At 52.5% G+C, this 18,806-nt stretch overlaps 6 protein-coding genes across 6 annotated transcripts; 1 reads left to right on the forward strand and 5 right to left on the reverse strand.

Annotated features, from left to right (window-relative positions):
* Positions 1-1,679: 1,679 nt before the first annotated feature.
* Positions 1,680-3,233, forward strand: PG986_008917 (uncharacterized protein; the record flags this gene model as incomplete). The annotated part of the gene is made up of 1 exon (XM_066845139.1): positions 1,680-3,233. The coding sequence occupies one exon, from the start codon at positions 1,680-1,682 to the stop codon at positions 3,231-3,233; it is 1,554 nt and encodes a 517-aa protein (XP_066697537.1).
* Positions 3,234-4,265: 1,032 nt separating this feature from the next.
* Positions 4,266-6,730, reverse strand: PG986_008918 (serine/arginine repetitive matrix protein 1; the record flags this gene model as incomplete). The annotated part of the gene is made up of 3 exons (XM_066845140.1): positions 4,266-5,200; positions 5,619-6,655; positions 6,705-6,730. The coding sequence occupies 3 exons, from the start codon at positions 6,728-6,730 to the stop codon at positions 4,266-4,268; spliced, it is 1,998 nt and encodes a 665-aa protein (XP_066697538.1).
* Positions 6,731-7,471: 741 nt separating this feature from the next.
* Positions 7,472-9,891, reverse strand: PG986_008919 (histone deacetylase clr3; the record flags this gene model as incomplete). Its single annotated transcript, XM_066845141.1, has 5 exons — positions 7,472-7,806; positions 7,863-8,127; positions 8,183-8,246; positions 8,310-8,443; positions 8,596-9,891. 5 exons carry the CDS (start codon positions 9,889-9,891, stop codon positions 7,472-7,474), a joined length of 2,094 nt encoding a protein of 697 aa, XP_066697539.1.
* Positions 9,892-11,157: 1,266 nt separating this feature from the next.
* PG986_008920 (uncharacterized protein) lies at positions 11,158-12,339 on the reverse strand (the record flags this gene model as incomplete). Its single annotated transcript, XM_066845142.1, has 2 exons — positions 11,158-11,574; positions 11,638-12,339. 2 exons carry the CDS (start codon positions 12,337-12,339, stop codon positions 11,158-11,160), a joined length of 1,119 nt encoding a protein of 372 aa, XP_066697540.1.
* A 996-nt stretch (positions 12,340-13,335) lies between these two features.
* PG986_008921 (uncharacterized protein) lies at positions 13,336-14,650 on the reverse strand (the record flags this gene model as incomplete). The annotated part of the gene is made up of 5 exons (XM_066845143.1): positions 13,336-13,554; positions 13,670-13,975; positions 14,071-14,109; positions 14,170-14,244; positions 14,300-14,650. 5 exons carry the CDS (start codon positions 14,648-14,650, stop codon positions 13,336-13,338), a joined length of 990 nt encoding a protein of 329 aa, XP_066697541.1.
* A 919-nt stretch (positions 14,651-15,569) lies between these two features.
* Positions 15,570-16,577, reverse strand: PG986_008922 (Rab GTPase ypt31; the record flags this gene model as incomplete). Its single annotated transcript, XM_066845144.1, has 5 exons — positions 15,570-15,703; positions 15,802-15,882; positions 15,957-16,346; positions 16,427-16,439; positions 16,557-16,577. The coding sequence occupies 5 exons, from the start codon at positions 16,575-16,577 to the stop codon at positions 15,570-15,572; spliced, it is 639 nt and encodes a 212-aa protein (XP_066697542.1).
* Between the last annotated feature and the right edge of the window lie 2,229 nt (positions 16,578-18,806).

Raw genomic sequence — 18,806 nt, forward strand, 5'->3', positions numbered from 1 at the left:
AAGAGGTACTTTCATCTTTTTTCTTTTCTTTTTTTTTCAGTTGCGATTGTCCAAGCAAGGTTAGCCGGGGGCTCAGGAGATCTCATGTTACATGCCCTCGCCTTTTGTGACCCGAGAGAGCCACCGTTGAAAGGAATGTAAGTACAATACCACCCGCGTCCCGATCATTTAATGCGAGCGTTAGGGGGTCGTTGATAAATGTCTCGTCGTATTGGGCTTGCGTACCTCCTGCATTTGCCCTGCGCCCTTTTTATTCCCTTCATGTATTCTTTATGCATGCAGGAGGACGACTAGCTACTCGGCAGTGTTGCTGCAGACTACTACTACCTACAGTACAGCCTACTGGTACAGTACCCGGCGCTGCAATCAATCTGCCTACAGTTGCCAATGCTACCGTCTTGTGTGTATGGGTGTGGCTGATGGGAATTAGTGACCCTCCATAGTTCATCCAGAATCCGAATCCTCCACAATCAGAGTTGAAGGCTGCAGATCCTTTTGTCACACGACACGACTCGTCAGCGGAAACGGTTGAAACCAAAACAGTCACTTCCCGCTTGCAACCACCCGTTTCAATCGGCTTTTTTTTTGCCATCTTCATCATTCTCTCGTCGCCGGCACCGTTATCTCTCACCCCCCCTCTTTAGGCTCTCGACTACACACACCGACTTCGCGAATCAGTCCCGTTCTGGTGCTTGTTCTTTTTGGCCCTTTGCTATCCCGCCCCGTGTGCGCCATAGCGAGGCGAGCCCTTGAGCCATCGAGCCCTAGGTTGCTTGGCCCCTAGGCATAGCATAGCCGAGAATTCCCTATCAACCTGCATAGACCTAGACTTACCAGTACAACTCAGCAGCTGCACCCTTCCCGTTTGGTTTAGACGGGCAATCCATTATGCAGGCTGAACTAGCACGGGAGCCGTCGATCCCTTCCCAAAGCTGCCAAAGGTCAGAAGAGAATGGCGCTGCCCATGTTGCAGTAGCAGCAGCAACAGCAGCAACAGCAGCATCAGCAGCAGTAGCAGTACCTCCCGCCCAAGCTCCGTCAGACTCTGGTAAGTACCTCTCTCTCTCTTCGTTCGATTCTATTCAATTACCCGTCAACTCAAAATTATATTCCCTTACTCGTACATACCATGCTATCATCCATCTACAACGATGATGTGAACAAGGCATACACCACCTTGGAGCACAGTCAGCCCGTCGGCCTTGGTCTGCAGGGACCTGATTCTGCTCCATTGCTTGTCCTTGGCCAGCCCCCTTAGCCTTTGGGGAGGAAAGAGAGCTCTCCTGCTCCCCTACTCCCCTACTCCCCTACTCCCCCTGCTGCTGCCTGCCTCGGGCTGCTTGCCGCTAGAAGAAGTACTTTCTTTCGCTTCGTACGTTTACAGGCAGCTCAAGCGCTGAGCCTCTCTCAAGTGAGACCACTTCCTACCTCTTACCCCGTTTTTCCCCTCCTTGAGACTGAGGACAATGAGGGGACCCCGACATGGCCTGAGTCCAGGCCCCGATGCCCTCCCCCAAGGTTGCCTTTAATCGTCCAAGCGTGACCGAATTTTATTGGATTTGCTCAATGGCGATTGGGAAGGTTACAATGGGCCGTCCCGTTCATCACCCACCCCCCCTGGACTGCCTGGCCCCCCCTGTTGCTGACCGACTCTCTCCCCAGCCCAGAAGCATCCACTCATGCCACCGTCAAACGATGTCACTGCCCCGCACTCCGCACTACCATCTGGAGATGCACCTGGCCAAGCACGGGCTCAAGCCCAGGCGCATATAAATCGCCCGCCGTCTGCTCTTGCCACCACCGTCAGACCCGGCCCTGCTGCTGCTGCTGAACAACCACTGCCAAAGTCCCTCGAAAGTGCGACGGGGACGTTGTCGGCTTGGGCCCAATCCAAGATGATCTTCTCTGATTTATATAAATCTGGCAAATTGCCATTGACCAAACTGCGCTCACCACCGCACCCTCTGCCCACCAATGGCCTGGAATACGACGCAGATCTCGTGAGCAGGGACAAGACGAAACAGAAAGAAGCCGTCAAGAAGTACTTGGCCGCCACGATACGGAGCGACTGGGCCTTTACGTGGCCACCGGCTGTGCAAAGCCCTCGGGTCGAAAATGTTCATGCTGACACCGGCGACAACCGTGTTACGGCACAGGACACGGTGGAGTCACGTGAGCATCCTTCAAGTGGTGACGAAGATTTGGAGGTGGACGAGATCGAATCAGCCGACGATACCGCCTCGGTTTACAGCACAGTCTCCGACGACCCGGCTCATTTTAAAGTCAGGGCTGAATGGACATCAGACCTGTCCGACGACGACGACGGGCCTGTATCTCCTTCGGCCTACCGTTTCGACTCCCCTGATACTGTGGGATCGGTCATCAAATCGTCCGGTCTAGAGAAGCGTGCAAAGAGGCGCAAGGCGGTACGGGAGGAGGAATCCTGGAATGCAGGTCTAGCTTGCTTCAACGCACGGCGGGATGCTTGGACTTCGGCTAAAACTGCCCGCGTGAAACCCAAGCCACCAGTCACCCCGATGTCCCCGGCAACACGCCGATTGTCTTTCTGGCGTCTGTCCAGCTCTACACCGCCTGTATCACCTACTAATAACGGGGCACCAAACATATCACCGTTATCGCCTACAACTACTCACCATTCTGGAGATTCGACCGCGGTTGCTTCGTCGTCGGATGCGGACTCGAACAAGATTGTGGCAACGAGGTGTGACTCCTCTAGCTATCCCGTGGAAACACTCCTGCCCATCCCACCACCTCTTCTGCCGCCAGCCAATCCCATGCGTGCCTCGATCACCCCGGCGACCTACCCATCTATATACGACCGCATTGTGGTTCACTCGATGACCCCGGCATGTCCCGTCAATCTCGGTGATGTGCTACGCGCCTGCGTCGCGGGGTGGAAGCGAGATGGTGAGTGGCCGCCCCGGTCCACGGAGGCCCCTACTTCTGTGGTTGCTATCAAGAAAAAGAAACGAGAATCCAACGCATCGCACGCCAGTGCAGGACGGCGAATGAGCTTAGGCTTCCTCGGGCGGAGGGAAAGTGCGACAGCGGCCCAAGCAAACGCAACGTCGGGAACACAGCACGACGCTAACGGAAACCATGAGGACGGCGCCGGCACAGGAAAGGGTATTCGGAGGTCGATACAGAAAGTTCTTGGACTAGGCCATGAGAGGAGAAGCAGTGCTATTGGTGCTAACGGCGTACCTGCTTGAACACCTCTTTGCCCTGTCGAACATGGCGGCGTATGGAAATGCGGAGTCTGGGGTGGTGTTAGGAAGGCGTATCGACTCTTTTGGACGCCCCCCCTGGTTTGAAAATACTTGGATCGGATGCGACGATGATGATGATGACGAGGTGATGGTTGGTGCACATTGGTTGTACTTGATTGGACATTTGGGAATATACCCAGCATTTTCAAGGCGTTTTTATTCAACCCCATCAAGACGAGACCCTGGTTGTTGGTTACGGGTCTCGTCTTTCCCACTTGTCAGAAATTGGACGGAGTCAAGGATTACGAGAGAGTGAAAAGAGGGAGATGAGGTATATATCTGCTTGATCTTATCCGTCCGCGCTGATATTTTGAGATTTACGATGAATTGGCTAATTGAAGATCTGCCTCTGCTCGATGACTATGTTGCTTGATTTCCCATGCGGTGCTTTATTGTGTCTCCGTAAATTATGCTGGGAAGAAACTTTCTGAGGCCCGGTTCGTCAGTCCTGTGGGAGTTTTGTGCCGTTCGCAAGCCACATCCTACATATACTGTTTTGGTAAGCGATGTACTTGGTCATTTTCCCCATATCACCAAGCAAAGTCACCCCTGGGCGCACGCGAAATAGACTTTCACCAGCTAGGGTGTATTCATTATTATTTTATGATCCTGTACTTTCATTTCCCATCGGTTCTATGTACCCGTTTTCCGAGGTGTTCGTAAGGAATGCAGGCTAGCTCTCTTTCCATGGCCGATGGGCTTCATTATGCATATTTCGTTTCATACGTAGGGGTGGGATGCCGAAGAGCTTATTACAGTTTCCACCACGCTCGCTCGCGCTCTCCATTCTTTCTCTCTCTTTCTCTGACATCACCCACTCCTCCCTAGTATACACATACATTGCTGGCCTTCTCACGTGCCTTGTCCATTCTAGTATCTCATGAGGAAACGGCAAAAGCAACTTTCGGCGCATTACCGTGTCAGTACCGAACAGCATAGCACGTCTATGGGGCATATTTTTTCTCATGCCCTTGCTTAAAACGCCGCGCCACCGACGCCATCTCCCGAGACCTTCGCGAGGCTCTGCTCGCTCAACGTCGACCGGAGCTCCATGACCTTGGCCTCGCGCTCTAGCTTGTCCCAGTGGGCCAGGCTCTTGCGCAGCTTCTCCTGCTTCGTGTACGAATCAATGCGGATCTTCTCCTCCTCTTCCTTGAGCTGGTTGTAGTGCGTCTGCAGCTCCGGCAGCACGCCCGTGTGGAGCGGCAGCTGCGACGGGTCGACCTTACCGCCGGGTATAATAGGGGGTAACGAAGCGACAAGCTGCTCGGCGAAGGACAGGCGCTTGGTAGACAGGTCGGCAGAAGGTCCCTTCGGCGGGTTGAACGGCTTGGGTTGCGATACCGGTGTACTGGGAACAGACAGGGATGTCTGCGAAGCTCGTGGGCCAGTAGGAATGCTGCTGCTAGCGGCTGTGGCAGAAGCAGGACCGTTGGCCGGAGGTATATGACGACTTTGAATCGTCGTGCCCCAGTTACTACCACGTCCACCGCCTCGCCCAAAGCCACCACCGCGGGATGCTGCAAAGCCTCGGGGACCGGAAGGAGGGTTACTTGGACTCGGCATGTCGTGTCGTCCGGAAGGCCCGGCAGGGACTGGCGCATGCCTGGACTGCGAGGCCGAAACTGATTCGCGACGCTGTTCCCTTGCATCGCGGCTGTCCCTCATATCACGGCCATTATCCCGGGGGCCAGTAGGAGGCGCCCGATAGCCTGCCGGCCCACGGGGCGGTGATCTCGCAGGAGTTGTGGTGGAATCCGCAGCAGGTGGTCCACGCACGGGGCTACGGTCTCTACCTGGCGCGTGATGTGAAGATCGCGACAGCGGCCGAGATGGGAGCGGGGACTGTGGGCGTGAGCGATCATCCGATCGAGCTGAGATGGGATGAGGCGATGTGCGTCTCGAGATGTCTCTGGATTGTATAGCGGATGAAACAGCAGATTCACGAGGGGCGACTGCCGCCGGCTCGGGGGACCAAATCGATCATCGCGCCGGTCCATGCTAGGGGAACGGCGCCTGAAGTTGTTTGACCGCGGCCCGGGCGGAGAAGGTCGTCGGCCCGGGCTCCGGCGTTCACGATCTCTCAAGTCGCGGAAATCTCGTCCGCGATCTCTGTCAAGTGGAGAACGGGACCGGCCTCTATATGCCATGTTAGACACCGTATTACGTCCGGCATTTGCAGGAACGAAATCATTGCCGAAGTTAGAAGACTGATGAGCATGACGCTTGTCAGGCGAGTTCTGAGGCCTGCCCAAGGAACCATACTGAGGATCTCTTCGAGGCCCCAAACGATTGTTTGCAAGAGGGAGATTGTTGGGGTTCACTGACTCTCCCCCGCGTCTTCCAAGCTGGCAGACGGATGGATGCGGCGAGAGGGCAATGGAATGGCATTGGGGTTTTCACCAGCTACAACCCCAACAGATGGCTCGCGCACCTGCGTAAAGCGAGGCACCGAGGCGGAAGGGGGAGAGTTGTGGTATGGAACACGGGGCTGAGGAGAGTTGGGATGTGAACGAATGTTTGCAGGGAAAGAAGCAGGCGGACGTTGAAAGTAAGGATCAGGGTGTTGTGACCTTGCAGAATCATAGACCCGCCTAGGGGATCGTGGTCGATCCCTGTCATCCCTAATGTCCCGTCTGGGTGAGAAACGCCGCGGAGGTGGGCTGTTGCGTCGTAGGGGGCTGCGTCTCTGGGGAGGCGGCGATGGCCTCCTTGCAGGGCTTCTGGTCCTCTCTCTGGGTCGTCTCCAGCTGTCTCCCCCGGCAGCAGGTCTGTCGGCATCCCGCTCGCGCGACCGATCTCTTCTGAAACGCCCGGGGCTCCTGGAACGTCGGCGTGGTGTTCGGTCCCGGTCCCGGTCCGGGATGTATCTGTCGTTGTCTAAAGCCGGAGGTGTTCTGGCTCGCTCTCGAGGCGGTGGGCTTCTGACGGGCCTGGGAGGTGACCGCGGTCGGCGATCGGGACGCTCGGGGCGCTCTCGATCAGCGCGGTCGTTGAAGGGTCGGTAAGACTCGCCGGCACCATATCTTGTGACTTCACCATCGTCGTATCTGAAAACAGCCACCAGGTCAGTATTTGATAGGCAAGCATTGGCAGCAGCCACAAATTCACGTTTCGCGTCCCGACGACCAGCAACCACCGTCATAAGGTCCGTTTGGCAACCGAATGACTTGTTGCCACCGTCCATGGATTGCACAATCATAAGAGAAAATTTCGCAGTATGGATTGGCGGCATGCATTCTTGCTTGCAGCCTGCGGACCTTGTAACGCTTCTCTCGAATGGTGTAGACAAATTCGCGTCGTCAAAATGGGCAGGACCGCCTTTCATATCCCCATGGCTGGTCGCCGTCTCCCGCGTTCCCTCTCTCCGGTTTGGTGTAGATCGTGTCTCGATTAATGGACGCATGCGCTTACCTCCTGCTGCGCGAGTCGCGTTCCATGGTTGCTACCTGGCCCTTTTCGGGCTGATTGGGGTTTTTCGCAGCTCTGGGGGAGCGATCCGGAAGGCTAATTGCAAGTAGAAGAAAAAGAAAAGAACCCACGGGTGTCTCTGGGTTCGGGGCCTGATGGGTGTTGCGTTCGTAGGTAGGTGATGTTTTGGTGGTGACTGAGGAGGTTCTGCTTAGCCGGTCGCCTAGGTTAGCAGGTTGAATCAATCAATTGACGGATTGCCATCATCGCAAACAGGTACATAATTTCTAGACCCACCTTATCGATAAGCGGCACCTACTACTACAGCAACCCCTAACACTTAGGCTGGTACGTACCTGCTGCATGTACCAGCCTGCCAGGCTCCAGGGAGCATACTTGCATGTACCTGGGCCCAAGATGCCTATCTACTTTACGTACCTAGGCATCTACCGTAGAATTACTCTTCTCTTATGGATATTTGTCTACATCTAAAGTCAAAGCCTCAGTGCAAAGCATCACTCTGAGCGAGGACAAGCCAGAGGTGGACCAGCATTTCTTTATAATACAGTGCTGGCTGGATATCTACCTATATGTAAGTAAACCAATGGCCGAGACCATCTCGGCACCGCAAGCAGCTTCGCTATAACCTGAGGTCATTCATGTAAGAGACGGCGCACTCAGGCCGTCCGTCACACACTACTGCCCTGCTATAAACCAAAAAACACCCTTCAATCTTCCCCGTGTCATCAGAAAAAGATATCCCATCCTCCTCATCCGGCCAAATGCGGATCCGTATCCTCATCTGTCGAGTCGTCCCCGGCCTTGTCCGAGGTGACCCTCTCGACAATCCATTCGTGTACTTCCCCGGCATGGGCATGCATCATCTTGTTGAGCCCGGTTTGACTGCTTCTCTTAACACCGCCAAAACGCTTCTTACTCACTTTCTTGGCCATGTCCGCATCGATCCAGCAGGCGTGGTCATCTGCAACGTAAACGAGCGAGTTGCGTTTGTACCAGCCCGAAAGGTCCTCATCAACACTAGACTTCACGGGACGTAGGTTGCCCGTGACGAAATTGATGACTCCGGAAATACGGTCCTTGCAATCTGTGCCAGTCGTTAGTGACTTCATCCTACTGAAAATGCCGCTAACGGTGACTTACGTCGTTCTGTCAGAAGGAGCTTAACTCCCAGATACGCATTGCCAACACCAACGAGGAAGATGTCTTCCGCCTCCCAGAGCTGAAGGTAATTGTCCCAGATGTAATTCATGAGCTCCTTCATCTGTATGCTAAGAGTTCTCTCATCGGCCCCCTGAATGTACGGGTCGGTATCCTCTGGATGTGTGATGTAATGAGGAATATTGGCATCAATGATGCCAAAGTCGTTTTGGTGAGCCCATTCGATATAGGAAGTGACACCGTCCATCTATCCATCTGTCAGTTTCTTGCATTCTCATGACATTCGATAAGATATTTCTTACAACAAACGCGTTGTGCGGGTCGACCTTGTTGTCAATGAGATCTGGCATGGCCACCAGCTCCGGACTATCCACGGTTAGCTTCAGGAGGACGACATTCTCTTGCACCTCGATGCATGAAGAGGCTTACGGGTCGTGAATCAGCAGGATGATCTTTCTCCTTTCCATTATCCCCGGGGAAATGAGGACCTGGTTCTCAAAAGACTTGAAGAGAGCTTCTCGCTGGATGAACAGCGGGATCAGCCCGCACTTTTCCGCGAGGACCTGTCTTTGATAGCCTCTAATCACATCGTGCAGGCGTGAAGAACCTGGGCCTACCGCAGGTACATCGATCACACCTTTCCGCATGCAATCCCAGTAGGGAGCTTGTGTCGCTTTCACTTTTTGAAGAACCTTATGGGCGTCTTTATCGATACGGGGGAGTGAGATCTTCGGCGGCGGCTCCCCATCAAAGTCCGAGCCACGGAAAGCGCTGACATGGAGATGGCCTTGAGATTATACCCGCCCTCCAAGCAGACGGCAACCTTGCCGCCCGCAAGAGACATGAGCATATGCGTCATGTGTGCGTAGCATGACGGAGATACAAAACACCCTCCAAGCTCGTCGCCGTCAGCGGCGTCAAAGCCAGCCGATATAATGACCATGTCAGGGTCGAATTCTTGCGCAATAGGCATGACAATCTCCTGGAATGCAGCAAGATACTCGCCATCGCCCATACCTTGGTTGACCCAGCCAATATTCACATTCTTTCCTCGACCCACGCCTTCGCCAACTTGTTCTATGCCTCCGTCTGGTATCTCGGGGTTATCGGGCTTTCCAGGATAGAACTCCCCGTTGGCGTAGACATGGAGGGATATGTAAAGTACATTGGGGTCGTCGTAGAACATGTTCTGGACGCCGTTGCCGTGGTGAACATCCCAATCTAGGATAAGGATCTTGCGACAAGTCTCGGGGAACTCAACCTGGCAGATCTTCGCGGCGATGGGAACATTGTTGAATAGACAAAATCCCATAGGAGCGTTGTACTCGGCGTGGTGACCCGGTGGCCTGATGATCGCGAGACCGTTTTTGATCTTCCCCGCGGCTACGTTTTTGCAAGTTTCGATGGCTCCGCCTGCTGCCAGTAAAGCGGCCTCAAACGACATGGCACCGACATAGAGCGAGTCTCGGCCCTGATCTAGCTCGCTGCTGATTTTCCGTAGTTCTTGCGTGTCTTTTTGGGACAGATCTTCCACCCAGTCGTAGTGTTGGGGTGTATGCATAGTGCATATCTCCTGTCTGGTGGCGTAACGGGCAGGTATCCTCCACATGTACTTGGTTGGGGTATTTCTCAGAATATCCTGCAGGTCAGTATCAGGACCATTGTATACGAGTCCTGCTTTCTTGAGCATCTTCATGATTTCTTCTATGCGTCTTGGGTCCTCAGGGTGATGAGGCGATGGTCCGAAATCGGCATTTGCATGGAGTTTCATGCGTGGATCGTAGCAACAGCCTGTTGGAAGAAGGGCCCTTCTAGTCATGTTGTTCCTCAGAAAGGCGTCTTCATCGATGCGCATTTCATATTCGTCAATCTCAAGATCCGACTCCCCATCAAAGGCTGCGCGGTTGCTCCCATTCTCACCGCGCATGTAATTCTCATGTTCACCCAGGCCGTTTGGGACGTCAAGCATGACATGGTCTGCGCCTTCGGAGGCGCCATGTCCTTGATCCATGATGCACCGGTATCAATACCATATGTACACAAGTACCGAGAGGTCGCCAGGGCGCACTCAGAGATGGATTTGCCGTTGAAGAGGGTCTTGCTCCGGCGGGCAAAGACGACCCAGTAGTGATTGTCCCAGCAGCCTTGCGCACTAGGTGGGGTGAGAATTCCAAGTCACAAGACCAATGAGCTAAATTCTTCAACAATGGTGTTCAGAGGCCTCCCCACGATAGATACGTCGTATGGATAGCTTGATGTCTCTGTACTTTCAAATCAGCCAAGAGTTCGTGCCAGTGGTGTATGCCTCGTATAGAGGCAGGGAGTTATGTGGGCAAGACTGGAGTAACCAGGTCTCTAGAAGAACAGCCTTCGTCATGAGGTAGTACCAGCCTGCGAGCCTCGGCAGGATACGAAGGCAGGCATGATCAGCCAGAATTCCAAGGCACAAACTCGAGGAGGTGCGAGTTTGGGTTGGTAGATAACCCTTCTTCTCAAGCGAGGCGGGAACAGAATTTGCAAACAAGGCCGAGCGATGGGTTAGGGACCCTTTAACATACCTAGGCAGAACGCTGGCCTGGAACGGGGCTCTGGGTAGTGTATGGTGTGTGGACAGTGGCCTTTGGGACAAGGAGCGGCGGATGATGTCTTGACGGGTTAAAAGTACATGCTGCCACCCGAAGCGGCCGTGTCGCGACTCAAGGTGAGAGGGTGCTGGGTGGTCAAATCCCGTCACGTCAGGCGGTACTGACTGCTTGGTAGCCAAAAGCGACGATTCTGGTCACGCCAGCGCTTGCGTTGCGTCGCGGGTGATTAGTATCTGATGCGATATGTGTTGAAGGAGTTACAGCAAGGTGCATGGACAAGACGCGCAGGAGAAGGCCACTAGTTAGCCTTGTAGTTTAGGTACTTGAGCCGCCCCCGGAGGCCCCTCGGGATTGGCTCAACCAAAGACCCGATTAAATTACAATGAGACTGTCTGTCTGTACACCACGGCACTCGAACTTAGTCAACTGCACCAGAAGGAAATAAGAGGCTCAAATCCATTGAAAGAGCTTCTAATTGAGGAAGTTGGCATTCTATTTAAAATGTAGGTAATTGTAGCAAATGGCCAAGCTGGAACTCGACGATCTGATTGGCTACGTAATGCAGGGAAACTTTTGGTTGGATTGCACTAACACAGGTTTAGATACTTCAGAATGGGAAGCCTGGCCCCATGCAACAATTCACGAGCCTACGTCTGCTGGTATGATGGTGGGCGGTTTACGTCCCGACGAACCTAGCATTCGTGCGCATCGTCGCCATAGGGAACCGGGTGCGTAGATTCAGGCGGATACATCGCGATCTCCTGCTTGGACAGCGGCGGGTTTCCAGTCGGCCAGGCATCCGTTCTGAATGTGTCGTCCTCACCCACGTAACTTTCTTCATCCAAGATGCCGCTGGAAGGGAGCTCATCGATGATGTAGCACTGGAGTAGCAGCCGCTCTTGTAGCACAGCATCAATGGTCGCAGACAACACCTCCTGATCGGCGCTCAAGTGTTGCTGCAGGCATTGGGCCATCTGCATAATGCCCACCCTGTTGGTCCGGGGACGTTTCTCCAAGATGGTTTTGAGATTCCCGGGATTCATCTTCATCAGTGTGCGCACAATATTATTGCTCCGGCCCTCGTAGTATCCCCAGGGCATGTTGTATTCCTGCGAGTTGTCAGCAAATCAGACCAGAACTTAACACCCTCCTGGAGTGGTACAGCCACTTACCTCTGGTCCCATGTCTGTGCAAACATCATGACGGATAGTACTCTCGACGATGGCCCAGAGGCTATCAAGTTCGCGAATCTCGATGGTGCTTAGCCGTCGGATATGGTGCAGACGGTCATCCGTCTGCCATAACTTGGGCATGTAAGGATAACGGGCCCACTGGTTATGGAAGCAGTCGGCAAATAGCCACCATGTCGAGACGGCTTTCCGCAGCCTTGTCTCCTCGCTGGCTTTGAGGCACCGGCTGTCTTCGGGGTTTTGATGCCACCGTAAACGAGGAAACTCTTCCACCCACCAGTCGATGGCTTTTACCATATTCCAGACGGCTGACAGATCTCGAAGCCCAAACTCAATCTTTCGGGGACAGATGAGTTGTCCCTCGTGGAATGAAACAGGGAACCGGGTGAAATGGATGATCTTGCCATCCTCTCGATTTGGATTGAAATAAATGTTCCGGGGATACAGCATGGCATGAGTAAAGTCGATCTTCCCAAGAGTGTGGATGTAGAGAATCGACTCAAACTCAGGTTGGCCGAGGAGCACATTGGTCATGAGAGTGACTTGGTTCTCCTTGAAGATTTCGCAGTGACGTTTGTTCGTCATAGCAAAGTTGGTAAGATCTCGAACCCCCATCCGTTTCATGACATTCAGTAGTATCTCCGAGGGCATCCCCGTGAAGAGATAGAACGCTTGCCCAGCCATACTCGCAGTCTCTCCGATATGGAACGTTCTTGCTAGGTAGTGATTAGATGTCTGAACGCAGATACGGACTGTGGAATCAAGATCTACCTACGATGTATAACGATTGTAATTTGTTAGTATACTAACTCTTGTCTCGTGGACCTATAAGACTGACACCCCTTCGAAAGACGTTGCAGGCCACACTTGCGCAGCCAGTGGTGTCTCTGCCGGGCGACACTCACTTCTCTCGGGCCCAAGCTTGAGCCTTAGCTGGCCACCCCTTGTGAGGAGACGTCTGGAGTCCCAAGTGAACTGTGGGAGATGTCAAACTCCTTGGTCGAATGGATTGCAGTTTTAAAGCAGAGTTGAACACTACTACGACGTGCAAGCCAAACACAATCGGCCAAGGGGCTTCAACACTTGAATAACTCAATCAATAATAACCCCTCTGTTGGGGCTATCCAAGTAAGTGTGGCCTGTGCACAAAGACATATCCGGCTCGGAAGTTATAGGTGCCACTGAAGCACTTGCTGAATCTCGTGTTGCCATGGTTTGGTGGTTGGGGGAAGAAGGAAGGCAAAGACCAGACGCGACCAAGTTGAGTCACGCGCCTTGTAGCGGTCGGTGGAAGTGACGTTCGCCTGCCGGAACATTTAAGTACCCATTCGCCGGTGCCTTACAACTTGGCTTCTTGGGTGGTATGGCCCAAGCGCCCCGGCTGCAATTCTTAGTAAGCTTGGTAAGTAACCTCATCAGTCGTTACTTACATCCTACCTACACGTTCTTCCAAACAATGTTCTCAGGAATTCGCCCAATGATTTGTTTAATTCTTGCTTCTCGTGAAAAGTACATAGACATGGACGGAGAACAAGTGACAAGTAACATATTCTTGGCACCAACTCAAAGCACTTACACAGTCCTGAGGTATCCATCTGCAGCCATTGAATATAGATTTGTGACAGGGAACACGTGAATCCCCGTCTAAACGCCAAACGCCATTTCCACTTGTGCAATCGTTTAGGCAAACAGTTCTCTGGAGTCCAGAGCATCGGTGGGCATCTTCTTGCCTCCATGAGTTCGTAAACCCAGGTCACCCTTCTTAGCCAGTCTCTCCACAAACTGCTCGGACCTAGCATTGTGCTTGCCCGCTTGCTGCCTCCGCAGATCAGATCTGACCTGGTTAGGGGAGATGAATTCCTTGTTCTCGTAGATAATAGGGCCGCCAAAGGAGCCTTCCTGCCAAATTTGTTAGCTCGGTTATCTTGGGCTTCTAGGACCCGACTTACTTGCTGTATAGATGTTAGTTTAGCCAGATAAATAAAAGATGGATTAGGGGAAGAGAGGAACTCACAAGAACAATTGTCGTCAACGTAATTCGGGGCCCGATCTCTAGAAGGTTGATATCCGTCTCCTTAGTTCGGTTCTTGGAAGATGACTTCTCTGTCTCGCCGTCTTCGGTCTGGGCCTTGGCTTCGGTTTCGTTTATCTGGTAAACCCTGATCCAGATCTTGCCATCCGCAATGCTGAACGCCATAACATGATCAATGAAAGGCTTGCTCTTTCTGGCACCCTCGGGAACTCCGAAAGTTTGCAGGAAAAGTTGCTTGATGACTCTGAGGTAGGGTTCCTTGTCGAATGCAGCATCAAAGGAAAGAACCTAATCGGGTATTTTGGTCAATAAATTGCGTTGCCACAACAACAACAAACCCAAAACGTCGTATCAATAACAAAAAGAAGGAAGTTTTCACACACCGGACGGCTTCCCTTCAAGGCATTCCCGACAAAATGGAGCTGTTTGGTATTAATCAGTAAGAGAACAGAACAGCATCACAGCCTCGGGGATCAACTCACCTCTTCCATCGTGTGCATGTTCTGGCAGTGGAACTTAACGGTCGGCCCGTTGGGGACTCGGGACAACCACATGTACTATGGTAACAGTCAGACTCTGCTCACGGGGAAGGTGTGGTTTGTTTTCGCTCACAAGATCCTGGCCTTTTCGAGCTTCGAAGTAGATCAGGTTGTTGCAGTTTGACATCTCAGCCAGCTCACAAAGTTCTGTCAAGCCAATGTCAGTTCCCAATATCCTTCCATGCAGTCCAGCCGGAGCTTGTGGGCGAGTCGTACCGTAGAGCTTTCCCTTATTATCCCACTTCACATCGCGTTTTCCGTGTGGCATCATGGCGAATAGGTCATTCATCAAGTGACGGTGCCGATAGGTTATGCCGCGACTGGGCACGATGAGCACGCGGCTCTTTTGCTTGCGAGCAGGTCCATTGGCAGAGGCTGGGTCAGCCTTCTCGCTGCCATTCAGTGACTTGTATGCTCCACCCATGATGGCCCTTTCGTGTTCGAGGCAAATCCCAATTTGGCGATCCAGTGGTGATTTTCAAAAGAGTCTTTCAATGCGACTCAATCTCAGTGTTGCCGATGAGATCTTCTTGTGTAGATAGAAATGGAGGTAGGTGGTGGTGCTGAAGTGAGAATAGCTGTCGCAAGTCCGATGCGCGCCCCCAAAAATTGCAGTACTACCTGAGAGGCTCCAATGCCGCCTGGAACTTTTTTTGGCGATAAAGATAAGGATAAGGATAAGATTATCGAGAATTGTGGATCTCCTGCTGCACAAGTACCTAAGTGGGTGGTAGTGGCGGTGTGGTGTAGCATGCGGGGCTACGATGCCCAAATATCCACTGCTTTGGAACATCCTCCTATCCGCAGGCAAGAAAGGGGACGCAGCAAATTGAAATCGTGTCGTCTCCGGCAGTTTGGTCTATAGGTCATGCTTACCTTGCCGTGGCGCTACAGGCGGGCCATGTCGTCCGAAGGTGCGCTGTGGAATACAACGGGTTGCAGAGGTATGCGGACTTGGACTGCTTTACTCATGTAGATTCATGTTTACCGACTTCTATTACCTGGTATTGTTGGTCAACAAAACTAAGCTTGCCAGAGCTTAGAAGCCGAGGGCGGGTTCTATAGAAACTACTCTTGGTTCACTGGGTAGCAGAGAGGCGATATGCCGGTGCATGATGAACGTCTCTTCATGTCAGCTCGTGAACTCAGCAAGCAGATTAATTACTTAAGAAAACGGGAAAGCTCCAGCCTTGCTTCTACAGGAGGAAAGTAACAAAATCAATTCCTGACCCTTTGCTTCGTGCCATAAAGCCATCCCGGACATATGCGACGCCATTATCATCATACCATTCATATGACCATAGCATCCCAGGGACATTACGAGATACGGTCCACACAGCATCTTAACAGCACTTTCCTGCATTTGCGCTATCGCCGTCGGCAGGCTTGCTGATTTCGAGTTTCTGGCCAGCGTTGATGGTAGGGCCGCCGGCGGAGTCGTTGTCGAGTGCCTTACTCGAGACGATACGGTAGATCTCTGTAGAAGCATTGCATTAGCTCGGCCCGTGGGTGGGATTGCGTGTTTCGCCCTCGCGCTGTACGAAACATGGCAAAGGCTGGATGTGATGAACGTACCGGTCAGAATGTTCTGGAAGGCCAACTCGACATTGCTCGCATCCAAAGCAGAGGTCTCGATGAATGAGAGGTGGTTGTCGCCTGTTGGGCCGAAGTCAGCATGTGAGCGGGAAGCTCCCAGTAATCTGGGAGCCTGATGACGATTTGGTACATACTGGCAAATTGCTTGGCTTCTTCCGTGGGGACTGCGCGCAGGTGTCGCAAATCGCTCTTGTTTCCGACCAGCATGATGACAATGTTAGCATCGGCATGGTCCCTCAGCTCCTTCAGCCATCGTGTGACGTTCTCGTAGGTCTGGTGCTTGCTGATGTCGTATACAAGCAGCGCACCAACAGCACCCCGGTAGTAGGCTGAAGTGATGGCGCGGTATCGCTCTTGACCAGCAGTATCCCATATTTGCGCCTTGATGGTCTTGGAGTCGACCTGGATGGACCGCGTAGCGAATTCGACACCGATTGTCGACTTGGAGTCCAGGTTGAACTCGTTGCGGGTGAATCGACTAAGCAGGTTGGACTTTCCGACGCCCGAGTCTCCGATCAGGACCACTGTAAACAAGAATCAAAAGAGATCAGTAAGCTGCTGCATCAGAGGAGGCGAGTCGCGGAGGCATGTCGAAGGGATGCACCTTTGAAGAGAAACTGCGAATGTCATTGTCAGCGACATGTGTCTACATGGTGGTGGGGGGATCTCGACAGCGGCGAGCAGAGGCGTATTGGATGATGAGGGGTAATGGGACATGAGAGAAGGCGGCTCACATCATATTCGTCGTTGGCCATGATGGGCAATCAGCTGTCGATATCGTGCAGTTCTGGTACCGTTGTTGAAAAGAGGAAGTGGAAGCGGAAGTGGGAGTAGATTGCGGTGACGTTCTCAGGGGACCGGATATTGAATGAATATGCGGGTCGCGTTTGGTTTGGGGGTGTGGTGTCCGGAGCGGTAGTCGTCGTTTCAATCGACCAGTTTCAATCAACAAATGCGTGCCTAGACCAAGTTTGGTGGTTGTTTAGGCAGGTTGGGCCGAGCAGAAGTAGGTAGGGGAGCAGGGCAGTAGAAGCAGCAGCAGCAGCAGCAGCAGTAGTGGCGGTGGTGGTAGGGTGCCAATAGAAGTAAGGCAGCCGTTAGCTGGCTAGTGGTCAGGCAGGCAGGCAGGTGATAATAAAGAAACAAAACAGAACAGCCAGCCTCAGATCAAATGCAGTGCAGGAGCAGAGCTACAACCCTACATTATGTACCCGACCATGGCAACTAACGCAAAGGGGGCCATGGGCAGGATCAATCAATCCATCGGTTTGATTTGGCTGCAAGGAGCTGGCTGTCCCAAGCAACCAGATCAGTGTTATGTACATCAAATGTAGGTCAAGTTCCTGAATGCACATGCGTCCATGTAGCCAGCATGGGCACACCGAGCAGCACCATCTGGAGTCATATCCCATATCCCCCTCCCCTCCCCTCCCTACATGCCTATGTAGGCAGGTAGGCATGTACTATTTGATGATCTATTGTCAAATCGATTCATGACCGACATTGTAGGTCAACACCATCATTGTTTACCTACCTCCCTATCTAGATGCCTATCACTCGTAACCGTGATTCACTTTAATGTTGTGTATTATAATTGTGACTATTTCCGAACTTGACCAACAACAAACCAGCGACGCGGCATGAAAGATCACAACGTCCATAGCGAATGCACTTGTGCACTTGTCAACGGTCATGGACGCTTGCATGTACCTACTCCCTGGAAGGCATCTAATTGCATTGCGCATTGGCGACAGGTGAGGGGCACTTACAATCTGTTTTGCTTACACGTCAACCACTGAAGCAATATTTATTTGGGGCGGGTGGTCCACTATCTAACGTGCATCATACGCTAAAGTAAGTACCTGCTTCTGACGGGTGAGTAAACAGAGGCAGAAGCCAGACTCCAGCCCCTATATCAAGGACGACAACACATATGCGGTGAAGCTTAAATCAAAGACCCGGAAAATTACGAGGGCATGGATCGCCGCCTCGACTTATACCTTCTCGGGGGTGTTTCGAAGCATGCAAGTGGTGCGGCTGCAAAGCAAATCATTGAGTGTGGATTCCGTTGACCTCTCCCAACATCAGACATGGATGATTGATTGCAGTGGCTGAGGGAAAACAGGTAGACTACTGACTAATACCTGGTGATCTATCAGCTGCTAAAAGGAGGTCATGTCCATATAAGTATCCAACATTGCCTCCAGTCTTGAGGGCTGCGGGTAGCAGCGACATATCTCGATGTTGACTCGGTAGTTGAGCAGAGCAGCTCGAGGTTTCGTGAGGACTTCACGGCTTCCGGACCAACAGCCTGCCAAACATGGAGAATTAGGCCGTGCACTTACCTTTCCCCCACGGGCCATTGCAACCAACAGATCACGTGCACCTCTCTGTTTCATATGAAGATGCAAGGCAGCGGTCACCGGATGTGATCTTCCAAGAGTAAAGGTGCAATGACTTGGTCACTGGCAAGCAGTTCCAATCAATCTCTTAGGTATAGTACAAATTATCATAACGTTAATAACAATGTATGCTAGAAAGCCTATATGAGTTTGCATTTGTTTTAGAAAACGAACGCGTCCAGTCACCTTAGGTAATGGATTTGATGGGGGACCTATCTAGAAGGGGAGCAGGACTGTATGTAACACCTCCCCGGCTTATTATTGACATCCCCTCTCCCCACATGCATACCGGTGTCTGTACATACAGAATCATTGCCCATTCTCTGCACGTCTTGATCAATTGGCCATCTTTGTGGAAGGTCGGCGATTGCTCATCAATTGATACAGAATCTTGTCTATTTACCTCAGGAATCCGACACCTGTAGTTGTTTGGGCGCGTCACGGTTCTGACCAAAGCTCTTTCCCTTCCATTGCTAGAAACCGTGGGCTTATCTGGAATAACTGACGCATGTTGGTGCCATCGTCCAAAACAACGACACAAGACTGAACAATCGACTTTTAGGTGCTGGGAAACACCAGCGT

This window comes from Apiospora aurea, assembly GCF_038362705.1.
Source record: "Apiospora aurea strain CBS 24483 chromosome Unknown utg000006l_segment0_segment0, whole genome shotgun sequence".
NCBI lineage: Eukaryota > Fungi > Ascomycota > Sordariomycetes > Amphisphaeriales > Apiosporaceae > Apiospora > Apiospora aurea.